Below are 17,953 nucleotides of genomic sequence, written 5' to 3'. Positions count from 1 at the left end.
TGTGTGCAAAACAGTACGATGTATATGATAGAGTTGGAAAATTGAGCACTTGACTGGATATTTAATGATAAACAATAATTTATTAGGTGTGAAATTTATATTGTCATTATGTTAGGAGGTAATTTTTTGGAGATATGTTCTGAAATACTTGGGAAGAAATGATTTACTATTGGGAATTTGCTTTACAGTAATATGGAAAGGAGGGAAGTGTGTGAGAGTAGAGATGAAACAAGATTGGCCATCAGTTGCTAGCTGTTGAAGCTGGATGATGGGCACATTGGTGTGTATTATATTATTCTGTGTACTTTTGTATATATTTAAATGGTTTTCGTAAGAAAAGCTTAAAAGTTCTTTTGGTAAATTTTCATTTACGTTGTTGAGACAGGTTGATAGAATGGCCGTGTGGATTTATTACTAAAACAATATAATTATTTTTAGCAAAGTACCGAATTATGCATTGTGTCCTTGCACAACTTATGTGTCTTTTGATTCTTCCTTTTTAAGTTTGTCTGTTCCAGTATTGAATATGTTGTTGAATGAACTGCTGTGCATCAGTAAAGTTCCTCCCGGGACAAAGCACATAGATATGGATCTGGCCACTTTACCTCCAACCACTGCCATGGCCATACTTCTCTACAATAGATGGTAAATGTTTCATAAACCTAAAATGTGTTGGGCAGCCTTTCTTTAATTGCATTATAACTTGAGGGATGTGCTTCTAAGTCATTCCAGGGATCTCTCAGAGGATCTTGGGAATAGTGAATCTGATGGTGGAGAAAATTATGACTACATAGATGAAAAGCTTTCTGATAGAGAAGTGGATGACTTATAAAGTTTTTATTATATGTCAGAATTTTGGATAGTTTATAAGTCTTCTAGGAAGTACTACAAAAATACTTGAAGTGACATTTATAATGTATTAAATTTTGTTTTTGTCTTTTTTTTTTTAAAGGGCAATTAGGACTATTGTTCAAAGTAGTTTTCCTGTTAAACAGGCAAAACCTGGACCTCCTCAGTTAAGTGTGTAAGTTGGCCAATAAAGACCCTTACTTGGCACTTTTTTGTCAGGTTTTTTTTTTTTTTTTTTGTGCAAGTTTTTAAGAACTCTTGGTACAGAAGGAAAAAAGCAGAAATCAGGGCAGAAGGCCTGCATGCAGGTAGGTTTGGAGGGGTCAGAAGAGTGAGAGAATCAGACAGGGCTTTGGATAATTAGAGTAGAGAGCTCTGAAAAAGGAGGGGAGCACTTTGTAAACTGTGCCTTTCATCTTAATGTTAGCTGACCTGCTTTCAGGAATTAAGATTGTTTTCATCTAATTAAATTTACATGAAAATGATATGTTTGTTCTGTATGTGGGAAATTTTAATTTAGAGTGCAAGAGTTAAGTACAATAGTTTGATCAGGTCTGGAGTTTTAAACCTAGTTCTTAAATTCCAAGTAGTAGTAATTTACCCAAATTTGGAGCTAGAGTGTACATCAAGTTTCTAACTTGATGTAAATAAGCTTTTGCTGCCAGAAAGTTTTATTTTTAAACTGAGTTTTTTTTTTCTTTTAATGCAAAGCAAATGAAAAAATAATGGTAAATAAAGGAGCATCATCATAATTGAGTTTATTTTTGAAGCATGAAAAGAAATAGCATTAAAAGCATTTTTATTTATTTAAATTCAATCTCACTGTCAAGAATGATCTTGAAGTTTTGAATTTTCAGTCTTTCAAGTAATATTTGGTACTCTTCTATCATTTCTCTTTTAGTATGAATCAGATGCAACAGGAGAAAGAACTAACGGAAAATATTTTGAAAGTGGTGAGTATTGGTTTCGGTTACACCGTAACCTTTCTGGGATGTATTATATTTAGAGCATGTGTATATGCTTCTTCTAATCTTATATATATTAAGAGTTGGCTTGCTTTAGATTGGATAACATTTAGACTTTGTTAGAACATAATTTGATAGTACTCTAAATTGACACTTTTTAAGGTTAATGAGAGTACTTGGCCACTAGTTTTGTTGTCAGATATTTCATAGTGCTTTAGCAGATGTGAGAAGTCACTCTTATAGATGTTTTCTTTACATTTTATATCCTCCCAAAATTCTGTAGTAAACATGTATTTTAAAATTACTTTTATTTTAAAAATGATTTTTACTCTTTTTTTGGCCATGCTGTGTGGCGTTTGGGATCTCAGTTTCCCAATCAGATTGAATCCAGGCTGCTGCAGTGAAAGTGCCAAGTGCTAACTACTGGACTGCCAGAAATTCCCTAAAACTACTTTTATATTCAGAAAAATACAGTTACTTTTTAAATTGCTTTGGTCAACATAAAAGTAGAAACCATAATTTAAAAGTGATCTCTTTAATTCTTTATTTAATATACAGTGTATCAGAGATACCACCCAAAGTGCAGAGGCTAGGAAAGGAGAAGGAAGGTAACCATCTGTATCTATATACAACAGATAATGTATTTTGAATGTGGAAGCAAAAAATGTCATTTTATTATTATTATCTAATGCCTAGTAAAAATGACTGGCATGTCAAAGCATACAAAACATTTCTTGAATACATCAGTGGAATGGTGCAAATCTTAAACATTTTTCATCAGTAACTTTTATATAAAAGAAAGATGGCAATCTTTTCCAATTTGTGTTTTCAATTTCACAATAGGAACCTTGTGAATTTTAAAATCTTAAGATAATTTTCACAAATATAATTTCACTCTTGCTATGTTAGATGCATTTTTAAAATAGACTAGTACATTAAGCTGCTAAGTGTCCTGTAAATATTTTTTGGTTGATATAGTCCAGTATTGCCATTTTTGTATTTTAAAAATTTGCTTATTGAACTTTTGTAGCTAAAAGAACAAGCTTCTGATTCTATCCTGGTACTAGAGGCAGCCCTTAAGTTAAACAAGGATCTTTATGTCCACACGATGAGAACACTGGACTTACTGGCCGTGGAGCCAGGCATGGTAAATGGAGAAACTGAGAGTTCCACTGCTGGATTGAAAATCAAAACCGAGGAGATGCAGTGCCAGGTATTTATTTCAGTGTTTAATCAATGCATGGCAAATTTTTGGAAAATCGTACATAAAATCATCCTTGTATTTTTAATTAGAGCTTATTTCTGCCCTTGTCCCTTTGATTTTACTTCCGATGTTTATTAAAACTTTGCATTATAGTTAATTGTGAATTTTATAAGACCTCCCTTGAAAATTTTCTGAAAGAAATGGAGGGAAAATTTCATATGATCTTTTGTTTCCAAACTAGTTTCCTTGTTATATTTAAGAGACTGACAAAGCAGGGAGTAATAATATGAATGAACTGACTTAACAGTTCATTCACATTATAAGAAATCTAATCAGACCGAGAAGAAAGAACAAAACTGATATTGTGCTAGATTTTGAAAAATGTAGGCTCCTAGAGAAATACCCAGTTTTTCAAGGATCTAAAGGCTGCCCGCTCTCCGTAACTCTGTACCCTAGTTCCTTTGCTGCTTTCAGTTGTTTTTTGTTGTTAGATATTTTGTGTGTTGAGAGCTTCTTTTTCCCTGCTTGATTGTAAACTCTTTGAGGTCTCTCTCTCTTTTTAAAAATACATTTGTATTTTGCATCTTCCGTACTTTCTAGCACAGAATCTTGAGTAGAATAGAAATTTTAAAAGAATTAATGATTGCCTGTGGAGGACCACTACGATAGAGCCTTTCATGTTCTATATTTTCTTCATCGTGTGAACTGGCATAACATTTTTAAAAGTTAATCTTTTTGGCTGCGCTGGTTCATTGTAGCTGCTTGCGGGCCTTCTCTAGTTATGCCGAGTGGAGGCCACTCTCTGCTTACGGTGGCTTCTCTTCTCGTGGAGCACGGGCACTTGGGCTTGAGTAGTTGCGGCTCATAGCCTCTAGAGCACAGGCTCAGTAGTTGTGGTGCATGGGCTTAGTTGCCCCAAGGCGTGTGGAATCTTCCTGAACCAGGGATCCAACCCACATCCCCTGCATTGGCAGACAGGTTCTTAACCCCTGGGCCACCAGGGATGTCTGGCATGACTTCTTTTATCACTATTTCCCAATCTTGAAAGAGCAGAAATACCTCTGACTTTAAAAAGGGTTGAGAGGTACCTTTTCAGATTAGCTGGTTCTGGAGTTAAAGATAATCCCTTCTCAAGACTTGCTGAGATGGAGTCTCACCGAGTAGGAGTCATGAGGCACTGCAGTTGGTAACCACTTCAAGGGCTCCCCAGTGGCTCAGCAGTAAAGAATCTGTCTGCCAGTGCAGAAGATGCAGGTTCGGTCTCTGAGTCAGGAAGACCTGCTGGAGAAGGAAATGGCAACCCCCTCCAGTGTTCTTGCCTGGAGAATCCCATGGACAGAGGAGCTTAGTGGGCTGCAGCCCATGGGGTTGCGAAAGAGTTGGACACGACTGAGCAACTGTACAGCAACAACAACTCTGTCTTGGCCTGGAAAGGGGAATATGTATCTATAATATGTGTGCATATATAGGTGTGCTTGTGTGTATATACATCTTTACAATATACATACACATACTTTATTTTAAACTTTAGCACTCCTTTATCCTAGATGGAAGGAAGCACTTTAGAATGAAAATCTGCCCAACATTAAGTATGGACTAAATAGTGTAAAGCAGTATTCTAGAGGCTGAGGAAGAATTAATCTTGATTTGTTGAACAGGACAGAATAGTATCTATAGTCTGTATCAGTGAAGAGTAGTTTGGTCAGGAGTATCAGAGACTTACACCTTAGGAATTTGAAAGAGGAATGAGTATCTGTTGGCTCAGGTTGGTTTGGTGCAAATGGAAATAAACGGTGTGGAATGAAATTTATTTCTACATCTGATGTGAATGGGGAGTTGAGAAGACTGGTGTGTTAGAAATAGAGAAGAATAGAGAGGTTTGGAGAGAGAAGGTAGTCCAGATTCTGAGATCCTTTAAAATCAGCCCAGGGGGTTTGGACTTTCTCCTCCCTGGGGGAATAAGTTGAAGGCTTTTTTAAAAAGTCAGATCGAGAAGACAGAGCAGTCAGCCTTGTGAGGAGTAAATTTGTGGTAGAATATTAGGAACCTAAGGGTCTGGCTTCAAGTCTGGACTCTGCCAGTGCTTGGTTTTATGCTTTCAAGTAGAAATGTCGCTTTCTGGGCCTTAGTATTCTTGTTCATAAAATGGCCAAGTTCAACTTAGTCTTTGAATTCTGCATAAGGTAAATCTAGGTGTCTGTTTAAGAATGCTCCTGGAAAAATGTACAGATTCTGTTAGACAACTGGAAATGGGCTGTCATTTTATACTCATTCGTTCAGATTTTTCAGTATTTTATTCTGGCCAGTTCTTTGATAGTACACATTTGCCCCTCCTACCCTTTTGGAGACACCCCTGTGGCTGTCCCCTTTTTCATTGTTAGAAGAATCCCCTACCTTCTGAGACTTGATGGGAGGGAGACCCTGTTTCCTGTAATAAAACTGACAACTCCAAATATTCATGTTCTCTAGCCTTATCCTGGTGGAGGTGTGACAGAGACATTTAGACTGAACTAAGAACTAGCTGGGCTCGCCTGGTGGCTCAGCAGTCAGGAATCTGCCTGCAAATGCAGAAGCCACAGGAGATGTGAATTTGATCCCTGGGTTGGGAAGATCCCCTGGAGAAGGGCATGGCCACTCACTCCAGTACTCTTGCCTGGAGAATTCCAGGGACAGAGGAGCCTAGCGGGCTTCAGTCCATGGGGTCTCAAGGAGTCAGACACTACTGAAGCGACTTAGGACACACGCAGGAACTTGCTAGTGAGTCAGCGAAGTGGGATGATGGAGCATCCATTGTGATGGTGAGTGACTCCAGCAGTGACAGGTAGGTCTAGTTCCGGGCAGCCCGGCAGGAGCGGAGCTGCTGCTTTCAGTGTCTGGTCCTGCTGGCTGCAGTTGCCGGGATCTGTGGCGTTGGCTGTTGAGATGGCTGCGCAGTGTTTCACTGCATCAGTTGCAGCTCTTGTTCTGGCTGCTTGCCTCCCATCCCCCATTTGTTTTCCAGGGCTGATTCTTTGGCTTTCCCAATAATTCTGTAGGCCACCTGAGGTCTTACCAGTAAGTCCTCTTAAGTCAGTCAGAGTTGATTTCTGTTGCTTGTGATCAACGTTAACTGTTTTACTGCTCATTGAAATGTTTTTTTTTTTTCTTTTTTCCTACATGTGTAACTATGTTGCTGAGATAAAGGTGATTTTGAGTTTTGTCAGCTCTTACGTTCATGAAAAATCACTGAGCAAATTGGTTTTCATTACCATTTTAGGTGTGTTATGATTTGGGTGCAGCATACTTCCAGCAAGGCTCTACAAATCCAGCTGTCTATGAAAATGCCAGAGAAAAATTTTTTAGAACCAAAGAACTAATTGCGGAGGTAAATACAGTCATAACAGTCACATGATTTTCAGTCCTTTAAAACATCTGTATATTTTTTGGCTTTCATTTTTTTGGTGATTAAAAAACTGTTCATTGTAGTAAATTTGATAGTGCAAAAAACTAATGGAAATATTTTTAAAAATCTGTAATACTACTGCCTGGAAATAATCCCTTTTGCAGTTTTAGCTTTTTTTTTTTTTTTAACAGTTTTTGTTCTTTATGTTTTTATACAGTTAAGCTCATGCTATTTTGTATCTTGCTAAAATGTTAGAATAGATATTTTAAATATATCTATCCTATTCTGTTATATATAGAGGTGCTGTGATTTTATTTTCCCAATGGTTGAGCATTTAGGTAGTTTGCTATTCTTATTTATTATAAAGTTGCAAAATTTATATCTCCAAGCATAAATTTTTGTTTGGACTTTAGATAGAGTTAAATTCCTGCAAGTAGAATTACAATGTTAATGGTCATTAATTTTTTTAAACGATGTAATATACAAATTGAGTTCTAGGTACATATCTGGGTACAAATTGATTTCCGAGGGCTCTGCTATTAGCAGTGAAGTTTTTTTAATTGCTAATTTGATATTTATCTAGAATATCTTTTAAAAAGTTGTGTTTTCTTAATTCCTAGCAGGGCAAAGATTTTCATGTGTTTATTGTTTACATTTTTCTTTTCATGATTCACACAACTGAATTTTAAAGTATATAACTAGGTTTTTATATGCCTGGTGGCCAGAAAAATTCCCACTTCAATCTTTCCTTTCTTCACCAGAAACACTGAATAAATGCACTAGAGATGTCTTTTGTTGGGAATTCTCATTTTAATTTGCCTGGGGAACTCATCAGATTTCTAATTTTATGGCATTTGGGATATAGTAATTTGAAACTTGAATTTTTTAAAAAAGTATGTCAAAACATTTTTTTTCTGTTTTGGTGGAAATATTTCTGTTTTTTCTGGTTGAGTGAAGATTGAGTTTTCTTTGTTGTCCCCCTTTAAATCTCTGCCAAGTATATGTGTCAATATTTTAAAGTATTTTAATCTTTTTTTTTTTAACAGTTTTCATTCTTTGTTAGTATCTTAATTATTGTTATACCTACAGAGAGTGATAATAATGTCTACTTTTTTATGTTGGCCTGAAAACTCTAAGCCAGAAGTCACCATACTTTTTTGAAAAGGGCTAAATAATAAATATTTTAGGGTTTGTGGGCCATATACAGTTTCTGTGGCATCGTCTAATTTGTTGGGTTTTTTTTTTTTCCTCTATTTACAACACTAAGGATTAGTCTTAGGTCATGGAATCTATAAAAACAGGACATGGGCTGGTTTTGACCTGTGAGCAATAGTTTGCTGACCCCTGCTCTAAACCTTTAACTTTTTCATTTTTTACGGTTCCTATTTTCCATTGGCGTTTTTTTACTGTTAAAATGCAATAAATGGGTGCTAGGCTATTGTTTCTATTACACTGATGGATAATGATATATACCTCTTACTTTACAGATAGGTTCATTATCTCTTCATTGTACCATAGATGAGAAGCGGTTAGCTGGCTATTGTCAAGCATGTGATGTTCTCGTACCATCTTCTGATAGTACATCTCAGCAATTGACTCCATATAGTCAGGTCCATATTTGTTTGAGATCTGGCAACTATCAGGTAAGATGTATGATGGGGATACAGTAGTGTCATTGGAAAGCCCTGTAAGCCAGACAGCAGAGTTCAAATCATGACATCACCATTTACAGTTGTGCCATTTGGGGCACATCAAACAGATTGGCCTATAAAATAGTTGTAATAATTAAGCTTTTTATGAGAATCAAATGAAAAGTTATAGTTTATAAACTCTTAAGGGAGAGCACTGGATAGATGTTGACTCATATTACTGACAATTATCCTGTCTTGAAGGTATAAAATTTGCCCATTTTAAGTACATTCTGTAAGAAACTCTGTAGGCAGAACTTATAACTTTTAAAATTACAGGTAGAGAACTTTTGGTTTTATGGAGGCTAAAGATCTGAAAGTACGGTCTTCCAGCCTGACCTTATTAGCCACTGCGAACAGTAAGACTGAAGGAGAGGGTGAGCAGAGCAGTTTTGGTCGGTTTGGATAGTCTGTTACATAGCCCACTTTTCCAGGGAGGCTGGTCATCATCTTAGTTTTACTCATGAAAAGAGCTTAAATGAGTCTGTTGAGATTTTTTTGTTGCCCCCTCTGAGTATATATCTGCAGCTTTGTAATGAAAATCACTGGGAGTTAGAATTTGTACTTTAAAAAAAAGCCTTCATTCTAGAAAGTGAACAGTGCCTTCATCTTATTAAATTCAAAACAAATTATGAAATGACAGTGCTATAACATACCTTTAGTTTTGTGTCTCCACAATGGACTTAGCCTAGGTTTTTAGTTCACTTTTCTCAACTAGAGTTCTGGGTTTTTTTTTCCTTCAGAGAAAATAGAAGAAGAGAGGAGACAGTGCTCCCTCCCCTGCCCTCTGGCCCCTTTTTTGCCAATTCTGATTTGCCCTAGGGAAGAAAAGTAAACTTTCTTGAAGGTGGATTTCAGCTATAAATGAAGTTATCAAACACAAGAGATCTTTCAGTTACATATCCCTAATACAGGCTTATGGGGAGTGGTAATCAATTATGATAAGATGTAGAATCTTTAAGACGGTCCCTGGCATAGTAAGACCCGTGCAGGCAAGAATGTCAGTTACAGATTGACACATGTTACCACGTGTGCCATGCTCAGTCGTGTCTGACTCTTTGCGACTCCATGGACTGTAGGCCGCCAGGCTCTTCTGTACATGGGGATTCTCCAGGCAAGGATACTGGAGTAGCTTGCTATGCCCTTATCCAGGGGATCTTCCCAACCCAGAGACTGAACCCAGGTCTCCTGCATTGCAGGTGGATTCTTTACCAGCTGAGCCATCAGGGAAGCCCGCATGTTACCATCGATGTAATAAAGGGCCAAATGTACAGCTCAGGAAGTAGTGTAAGGATCGCTAGGAGAGGGGAGAAGAGTGATTTTGTTGCAACACTCGAATTTTGTCACTTTAGCTGTATATGCGGGAGTGTCTTAGAAATCCTATTTAGCTTTTTGGGGGTGAGGGGATAGGATTCTCTGTAGCTGATGAGTTATTGAACAGCTGCAACAAATTGGTGTTCTAACATTTGGGAAGTGACTTGCTTGCTCCCATGTAGCTCATGTTTTGCTATGGAAGTGAAATAGTGGTTGCTCTGTGATTTTGAAACCATTTTTGTCAGTGCTCTTGTTGTAGAGCCGATTTAGCTATTTCCAGAAATCCCCACATTGTCACCCCTGCTTTCTTCCATTGCTTGATAAAGAGCTGATAAACAGCTGAGAAAAAAGACTATAAAAAGACTATGATAATATCATTTATTAGAATGATAAATTTTGTACAGTTCACTAATTTTAAACCATTTGACTTGATTAGACTAGTTTCTTAGCATACTATTTTTTAGCTGAAATATTTCTCTGTTTTAGCGTTTTAAAAAGTTTGTTGTATGAAATCATGTTTAAAGTGGAGGAGAGGAATTTTAAAAGTCTCTAATAACATAGCTGAATTACTACTTAATGATTCTTTTCTCACTTCTCACTTTTGGCTCATGATCTCCAATTTTAAAGAAGGGTAGTGGGGTGCTTTTGCCACTTCGTACTGTCCATGGGGTTCTCAAGGCAAAAATACTGAAGTGGTTTGCCATTCCCTTCCCCAAGGGACCACGTTTTGTCAGAACTCTCCACCATGACCCGTCTGTCTTGGATGGCTTTAACACAGCATGGTCCATAGTTTCACTGAGTTAGACAAGGCTGTGGTCCATGTGATCAGTTTGGTTAGTTTTTTGTGATTGTGGTTTTCATTCTGTCTGCCCTTTGATGAATAAGGATAAGAGGCTTATGGAAGCTTCCTGATGAGAGAGACTGACTAGGGGGGGAAGCTGGGTCTTGTTCTGATGGGCGGGGTCATGCTTAGTAAATCTTTAATCCACTTTTCTGTTGATGGGCGGGGCTGTGTTCCCTCCCTGTTGTTTGGCCTGAGGCCAGACCGCTGACCCACCAGAGACTCCTGGACACTCACAGGGAAGTCTAGCTCAGTCTCTTGTGGGGACACTGCTCCTCACTTAGTCATGTATGTACGTGAGAGTTGGACCATAAAGAAAGCTGATGCTTTTGAACTGTGGTGTTGGAGAAGACTCTTGAGAGTCCCTTGGACTGCAAGGAGGTTAAACCTGTCAATCCTAAAGGAAATCAACCCTTAATATTCATTGGAAGGACTGATGCTAAAGCTGAAACTCCAGTCCTTTGGCCACCTGATGCAAAGAACTGACTCATTGGACAGTTAAAAGACCCTCATGCTGGAAAAGATTGAGGGCGGGAGGAGAAGGGGTCAACAGATTGGTTGGATGGTCAACACAGGTTGGATGGCATCACCAACTCAATGGACATGAATTTAAGCAAGCTGCAGGAGTTGGTGATGGACAGGGAGGCCTGGCATGCTACAGTCCATGGGGTTACAAAGAGTAGGACATGACTTGAGCCATTGAATTGAACTGAGGGGGGTGATATTTTTACCCTTAATGTAATTTTAAAATTTTAGGAAGAGATTTTCCTAACAAGATATTTTAATGATTTTCTTCACTGTGTAATTTCTATTTCAGAAAGACTTAAAATTTTATTTTAAAAACTTCTTTTTTTTTAAGAGACTTTCAAGATTTTTGTAATAGTTGAAATTTTTTGTCTGTGTTCCAGGAGGTAATAAAGATCTTTGTTGAAGACAACTTAACCTTCAGTTTACCTATCCAGTTCCGGCAGTCGGTCCTAAGGGAACTCTTTCAGAAAGCTCAACAGGGGTAAGTAAGTGAATTACTTTTTGATTTTTATGTAAGAGTAAGTGTGCATTTCCGATTTATCAATAATGTCCCTCCAGATTACCTGTGTCTATCACAATGCTTTCACTTTATTTTTACTGTATGGAGAGTTAGCATGGTTAGAGGAGCCACTTTAATTTTCATCTAAATCTTTTTTTAAAAGTGCTTGGGTAAAAAAATTTACACAGCAGAGTTTGATTCTGTTAGTTTGATTCAGATTAATCTGTATACCTAAATTATCCCTTGGTAAATTTAAAACTTTCCTGTTTATTTTTTTCCCCCATTGACTTAGGTAATTACTAGTGTGCCTGAATATTGTAAAAATCTTACCTCTCAAGAATAAATGGCCCATTCTTGTGATTTTAGTTTTATACTATATGCCTTTCTATTAAAAAAATAAATGAGTGTATCTACTTTTGTATTTGACAGAAATGAAGCCCTGGATGAAATCTGTTTTAAAGTCTGTGCCTGTAACACAGTCCGTGATGTATTAGAAGGTAGAACGATTAGTGTTCAATTTAACCAGCTGTTTCTTAGACCTAATAAAGAGAAAATAGACTTTCTGCTTGAGGTGAGACGTTTTTCCCTGTTTGGTTTATAATTTTGCTTTGAGTTTTCCAGTGGCCTCCCAGCTGCCGCATCTGGAGCCCTCTTCACTGTCCTCATCCGTCTCGCCTCTCCGGCTCAGGCGGCGTGGCCGAAAGAGCGCTCTTGCCCACCATGTCTGCTGCTGGAGCTCACTTCTGCTTCTCCGCCATCACTGGGTTTTCCTTAGTCCTCCATTGACTTCTCCTTTGATCTCCCTCTAATGTTTTTCTTTACTAAAGTTTTGTCCTTGGCTCACTCAGCTTCTTTTATTCTTCACTTTTATTCTCTTCCAAAACTTCAGTCACCTGCTCACTAAAAACGCTCAGATCATACCTCTTGCCTCTCATGTGAGCTCCATAATTTGTGTTTCTACTGGACCTCTCTCTCTGTCTAATAGTCTTAATGTAACAGACCTTGAGAGAAGTGCGTCGACTACAGATAATACCATTTTGTTCCAAAAATACGATACTGCCAGTGCTCTCGAAGTCCTTAATGTGTCTTCCCACACCCTCTCTGCTCCTCCTTGAGGAAATTACCACCCTGCTTTTTTGTGATAGTTATTTCCTTGTTTCTCATTACAGTTGTATCCCCTTTGTATGTACCCTTAAAGAATATTCTTAAATTTGCCTGTGTTGACCTCCACATAAATGAAATCATACAAAATAAGTTGTCTTTCAGGGAACATATTTGTGAGATGTTTTTTCAAGTTGTATGCAGATAGTTTTTTTTTCCCCATTGCTGTAAGATGTTACAACATTATATAACCATGCCCCAATTAATTTATTCTTATGATTATGGACATTTGTGTTATTTACAGGTTGGGGTTATTCTGCTGATTGAACATTCTTGTGCTTACATCCTGGTGCACCCACATACCAGTTATCTGTTACATTCCTGGAGAAAGTATATCTGCAGTTTTTCCGTAAAGTTTCAAAGCATTTCTGCCACTACATGTATGAGCGTTTTGGTTGATCAGGATCTCACTGTCAGGTTTCCTGTCTGGGTCATTGTATAACGGTATCTCGTTGAGGTGATCTTCCTTATTTGTTGGCTGCATCGGGTCTTTGTTGCTGAGTGGGCTTTCTCTGCTTGCGGCCTGTGGGGTCTACTCTTGATTGCAGTGTGTTCATTGCAGTTCAGCTGTTCAGTGCAGTTCTAGCCCTGCATTGCAGGGCTTCTCACAGTGGCTTCTCTCTTTGAGGAGTGCAGGCTCTAGGTGCACAGGCTCAGTAGTTGTGGGGCGGGGACTTAGTTGCTCTGCAGCATGTGGGATCTTCCTGAACCAGGGATTGAGCTCCAGCCCCCTGCATTGGCAGGCAGGTTCTTAACCACTGGATCACCAGGAAAGCCCCCATTGAGGTTTTAATGTCCTTTTCCTTTCTCTTTATTTTTTGTTTCTTTATTTTCCTTTATTATTAATGAATTTAACAGCTTTTCATTTATTTTTTTGCATATACAGATTTCATATTTTGAGGTGCTTGTTCCAAGTGGTATGCCTCAGTTTTCTGTTGAATTGTCTTTTATTTTTTTTTTTGGCAGGAGTTCTTAATGTATTCTGTCCTTTACTAGTTTTAAGTATTGCAAGTATGTTTTCTGAGGTTCACTTTTAACTTTTTTTATTTTAAAAGTTCTTAATTTTAATATAAAATTTATCAGTCTTTCTCATAAAGGAAGAGATTAGTGGATTTCTGTGTCTTGCTTAAAGCTTTTCATATCCTTTAGTTGTGGAAATTATCCTGTATTTCATCTTCTAAAAGCTCTAGAACTTGGCCTTCTTTTCGCATTTGGGTCTTTAATCCACCTGTGATTGAATCTTGTGTTCATGGGGAGATTTGGGTCTTTAATCCACCTGTGATTGAATGTTGTGTATCATGGGGAGAAGGGAATCCTGTGTCATTTTTTTCCTCATGTGTTTCAGAGCCAGTTGCTGAAAGTTTCCTCTTTTTTCTGCCGGTGTCTAGCACTGCCTCCATTGGATTCCGAGTGTCAGACATGCACAAGTGTGTGGGCCTGTCTCTAGGCTACTCTGTGACAGCTTTTCTGTTTGTTTACCCATCCATCATACCTGTACCCAGGTTTGGTATCATCTGAAGCACAAACCTTGTTTTCCAAAGTTGTATTGGTTCTGCTTATCTTTTTACATTTTCTTGTATACAGTAGACTCAGATGGTCAAGTTTCAGAAGTAAGACTGTTGGATTTTTGTTTGAAATTACATTACACTTAAAACCCAGCTTGTGAAAAATTAGTAGCATTACCATATTGAGTATCCTAATCCAGGAACTGGTATGGTTCTTGATTTATTTTGGCACCCTTTAATGTACTTTAAAGCTTTATAATTTTTCCAGAGAAATCTTTTTTTTTATGAACTATAATTGAATTTATATAATTGAGTTTGTTTCCAGCTAGTAATATACAATTCACTCATTTAAAGTGTACAGTTCAGTGATTTTTAGTATGTTCGTAGAGTTGTGCAGCCATCACCTCAGCCAGTTTGCCAACATTTCATTCCTCTCTGCCCCTGTAAGAAAACTTCTTAACCATTAGCAATCATTTCTCATTTTTCTCTCAATCCCTGCAACCCCAGGCAACTGTTGATCTATTTTTTGTCTCTGTAGATTTGCCTGTTCTGGACATGTCATATAAGTGAAGTCATAAAACATACGGTCTTTTGTAACTGACTTCTTTCACTTGGTATTGAAGACATTTCATCCATGTTGGAATGTCCATCAGTACTTCATTCCTTTTTATAGGTGAATAGTGTCCTACTGAATGGATACACTTACTCTTCAGTGTCTTTTTGAGTGTCCATTCATCACTTGATGGACGTTAGTGTTGTTTCTGTTTTTTGGCTCTTGTTAATAGTACTGCTGTACACGTTATATAATTTAGGTTTTGTGTCAGCATATTAGAGAGCATTGACAATTTGTTGAGGTTAGGATCTTTTATACTAATAACTTTTTGACTTCTTGTAAAAAATATGTGGGAAGCCTAACCTAATAAATTCACAATGGTATTTAAATAATATTATTTTTAGATGACTAATATTTTCATAGCTAAGTTGCTCTTTGTTTTCATTGTTTATTTTTTAAACCTTGGTTACCTCCTTAACCATTGGTTCTGTGTTCTTTAGCTATTATTGATCATCCTTTTCAGCTATCCAAGATGAGTCTTTTCTCACTTTTCTGACGGGAACTACTGATTCTTACAGTTTATCACTCTATTTAATTTGGGTCCATACTTGGACTTGTTCGTATGCTAAATAGATTATTCTTTACTGCATAATCCGTGAGATTATCCTTTACCTGCAGTTCTTGAAATGGTCACATTCCACGCCCTCTGCCCATAATGCATTCTTATTCTTTGGTCTCCTTTCTTAAATTTCTTAACCAAATCTGTGACTGATCCATGTCTGAAAGGACAGTTTGATTGTTTTTAAATCTAAACTTGCAAACTGTAGTATAATTATTTTGAAGTACCCATATTCAAATAAAAATTACTCTAATTCCTAGGTTTGTTCAAGATCAATAAATTTAGAAAAAGCTTTGGATACTTTGAAAGGAAACATGGCTGCTTTTTTGAAGTAAGTGCCTTTTCTTCTTTTTCTTAATTTTGAGCTTAGGTCTGTGAGAAAAATATCTTTTATTCCTTATCATTTTATATTTACCTTGCCTGTCTTCGTATAACCAGGTAGTAATTGGTAGTTGAGAACACTTACAGTTTAAATTTGTGTAGCCGTATAAAACTTAGGATTCTTGCTGTTACCCTCTTTGTATATTGTAGCAGTGAAATCATAACTTTAGATAAGGACCAAAGGGAAATTTTAAAAACTGTTCAAATTATTGTTGTGCAATTACTGAATGGTGGCCTTTAAACAGTTTATTAATAAAAATTGGTTATATGATTTTTTTTCCCCAAACTAAAATTATATTCTTCTTTGTTTTATAACATTTCTTACTGATCTAGGAATGTGTGTCTGGGGTTGGAAGACCTGCAGTATGTTTTCATGATTTCTTCACACGAGCTTTTCATCACATTACTGAAAGATGAAGAACGAAAGTTACTTGTTGATCAGATGAGGAAGAGGTCCCCTAGAGTCAATCTGTGCATTAAACCCGTAACTTCATTTTATGATATCCCAGGTTAGATTTCCTAGCTCGAATTTTGGCATATTTTGCTCCTCAGGATATTTGAGGCTGTCTTCTTAATTTTTTTTCTATTTACACTAATGCTGGTAACTAATAGAAAACCTGTCTTTTGAGGTCATATTTCTGTCTAAGCAGTTGGGAGTCTGCTGAGTATGGTTAATGGAGATGTAGGTCTGGATATGTAAAAGATTTTAGCTGAGGAAATAGATCTGCTGCTGTGTTTTGAAGGTATAAACCAAGAGGAAATAGGAGTGGTTACAAGCAAAAAATGGTGCAGGCTTGCATGCATTTCAGCCTTTATATCACTGTCTGCTGGCTAAACATTCAGCTTTGGCAACATGCCATTTTTGCCTTATTTGATGATTTTCTTCCATTATTTTCTCTTATTTTATAAATGTAATAAGAAAATATAGTGCTGCTTGTTAATAAGAAATACAAGCTTCAACACTTCAACATGCAGGGGAGACAGAATTCAATTGACTGAACTTATTGCTACTTTGGACCTCACTAGATTTAAGCTGCTTTGACTCGGTCGTAAAGGAAAAGAGTGATGATATCACAGTTAAAATGCTGGCAATGCATTATTGAAGACTGTATCTGAAAGTTGAGTTGTAATTAGGAATTTTAATGATCAATTCTTGGTTCTCTGGGAAGGCAGTGCCTCCACCTTCTCATTCTCTCCCTTCGAAAAACATTCTTAAAGTTTACTACTCAGAACATTTTAGAAGTGCTTTTAACACAGGATGTTCAAAAATAAATCAAATTTTTCCATATATCCCACATAATTCTTTCCATGTAAAGTTACAAATTTTTATTGGTTTATATTTTCATTACCTTTTTTGATAAATGCAAGATATAATCCAAGTTGTGTTAGGCTTTTTATATGAGAGTGAAGTTAAAACATAGTTTGCATTAAGTTGGATAAATCAGTTTTCAAGATGAGAGAGACTTTTAACTTCTCATGTTTATAAACATGCACAATTTCTGTCAGTAAATTACCATTCTCATGTTTTCACGATTTTCACGATTATGAATGAGTAACGAATGAATAACGTATCAAATAATTATTTAAATGAAAATCTCTTCTTCCTTTCTTAGCCTCTGCAAGTGTCACCATTGGCCAGTTAGAACATCAACTGATACTGTCAGTGGATCCATGGAGGATTCGACAGATTTTAATTGAATTACATGGTATGACTTCAGAGCGTGAATTCTGGACAGTGTCTAATAAGGTAAGAAACCTCTGTTGAGAACAGATAAGAAAATTACCCTTGTTTTCTGATGTAATCTAATAGAAGAGCTGTTCCTTGACCTTTTTGAGAATAAGAAGCCCTTTTGTTTGTTAATAATTCATCAGTAATGTGAAAGACCTTCACACGACATTGTATTTTGAACATCTACTGATAGAGAAAATATGAAATAGATAGAGATATTAAATCAACAACTAAAAATGAGTTTATATTTCATTTGCTGTTATAGCAGCTACATGCATTTTTAGTATAGCTGTAAATATGTGTATATTTGTGCAGTCTGTAGCTAATACTTGCCATACAAAGTATTTTTGGTTTAGTTTTTTCATGTCCTCTCTAAGTCCGAAGCCTGCAGGTTAGAATCACCTCATTAAAACTTGTTTATAGAATATTTTTAGCTTTAGATATTTTTTTAAAAATGCCTCCCTCACTCCCCAAAAAATGCCAAGATACTGTTTCTGAAGTTGTCTAAGTTCTCCTGCATGGAAAGTGCAAATGAAGTAGCTTTTTAAGCATTCAGTGGAATATAGCTAGAGATTATTATACTTCACCTTTACCTGCATCTGTGAGCTAAGGGAACTAGCTCACAGATGCAGGTAAAGGTAAAGTGTGATGATACGGGGAGTTTGCCTTTAGTGTGTGCATCTTATTCGTTAGGTGTAGTCGTAGCGCATCCATGCTATTGTGTCCCAGCTCTTT

At 36.9% G+C, this 17,953-nt stretch overlaps 1 protein-coding gene across 1 annotated transcript in view; it reads left to right on the top strand.

Moving 5' to 3' along the window:
• INTS8 (integrator complex subunit 8) overlaps positions 1-17,953 on the top strand; it is a 45,855-nt gene that overhangs the window by 3,665 nt on the left and 24,237 nt on the right. The window contains exons 3-13 of the mRNA XM_068983509.1: positions 505-645; positions 953-1,024; positions 1,751-1,802; positions 2,845-3,027; positions 6,275-6,382; positions 7,888-8,043; positions 11,152-11,252; positions 11,700-11,841; positions 15,369-15,439; positions 15,823-15,998; positions 17,103-17,236. Coding sequence (XP_068839610.1) covers positions 505-645; positions 953-1,024; positions 1,751-1,802; positions 2,845-3,027; positions 6,275-6,382; positions 7,888-8,043; positions 11,152-11,252; positions 11,700-11,841; positions 15,369-15,439; positions 15,823-15,998; positions 17,103-17,236 — 1,336 coding nt within the window. The remainder of the gene's footprint in view (positions 1-504; positions 646-952; positions 1,025-1,750; positions 1,803-2,844; positions 3,028-6,274; positions 6,383-7,887; positions 8,044-11,151; positions 11,253-11,699; positions 11,842-15,368; positions 15,440-15,822; positions 15,999-17,102; positions 17,237-17,953) is intronic.

This window comes from Capricornis sumatraensis, chromosome 11, assembly GCF_032405125.1.
Source record: "Capricornis sumatraensis isolate serow.1 chromosome 11, serow.2, whole genome shotgun sequence".
Lineage (NCBI taxonomy): Eukaryota > Metazoa > Chordata > Mammalia > Artiodactyla > Bovidae > Capricornis > Capricornis sumatraensis.
The sequence above is the reverse complement of the archived record's forward strand: the minus strand, read 5'-3'. Positions and strand labels throughout refer to the sequence as shown.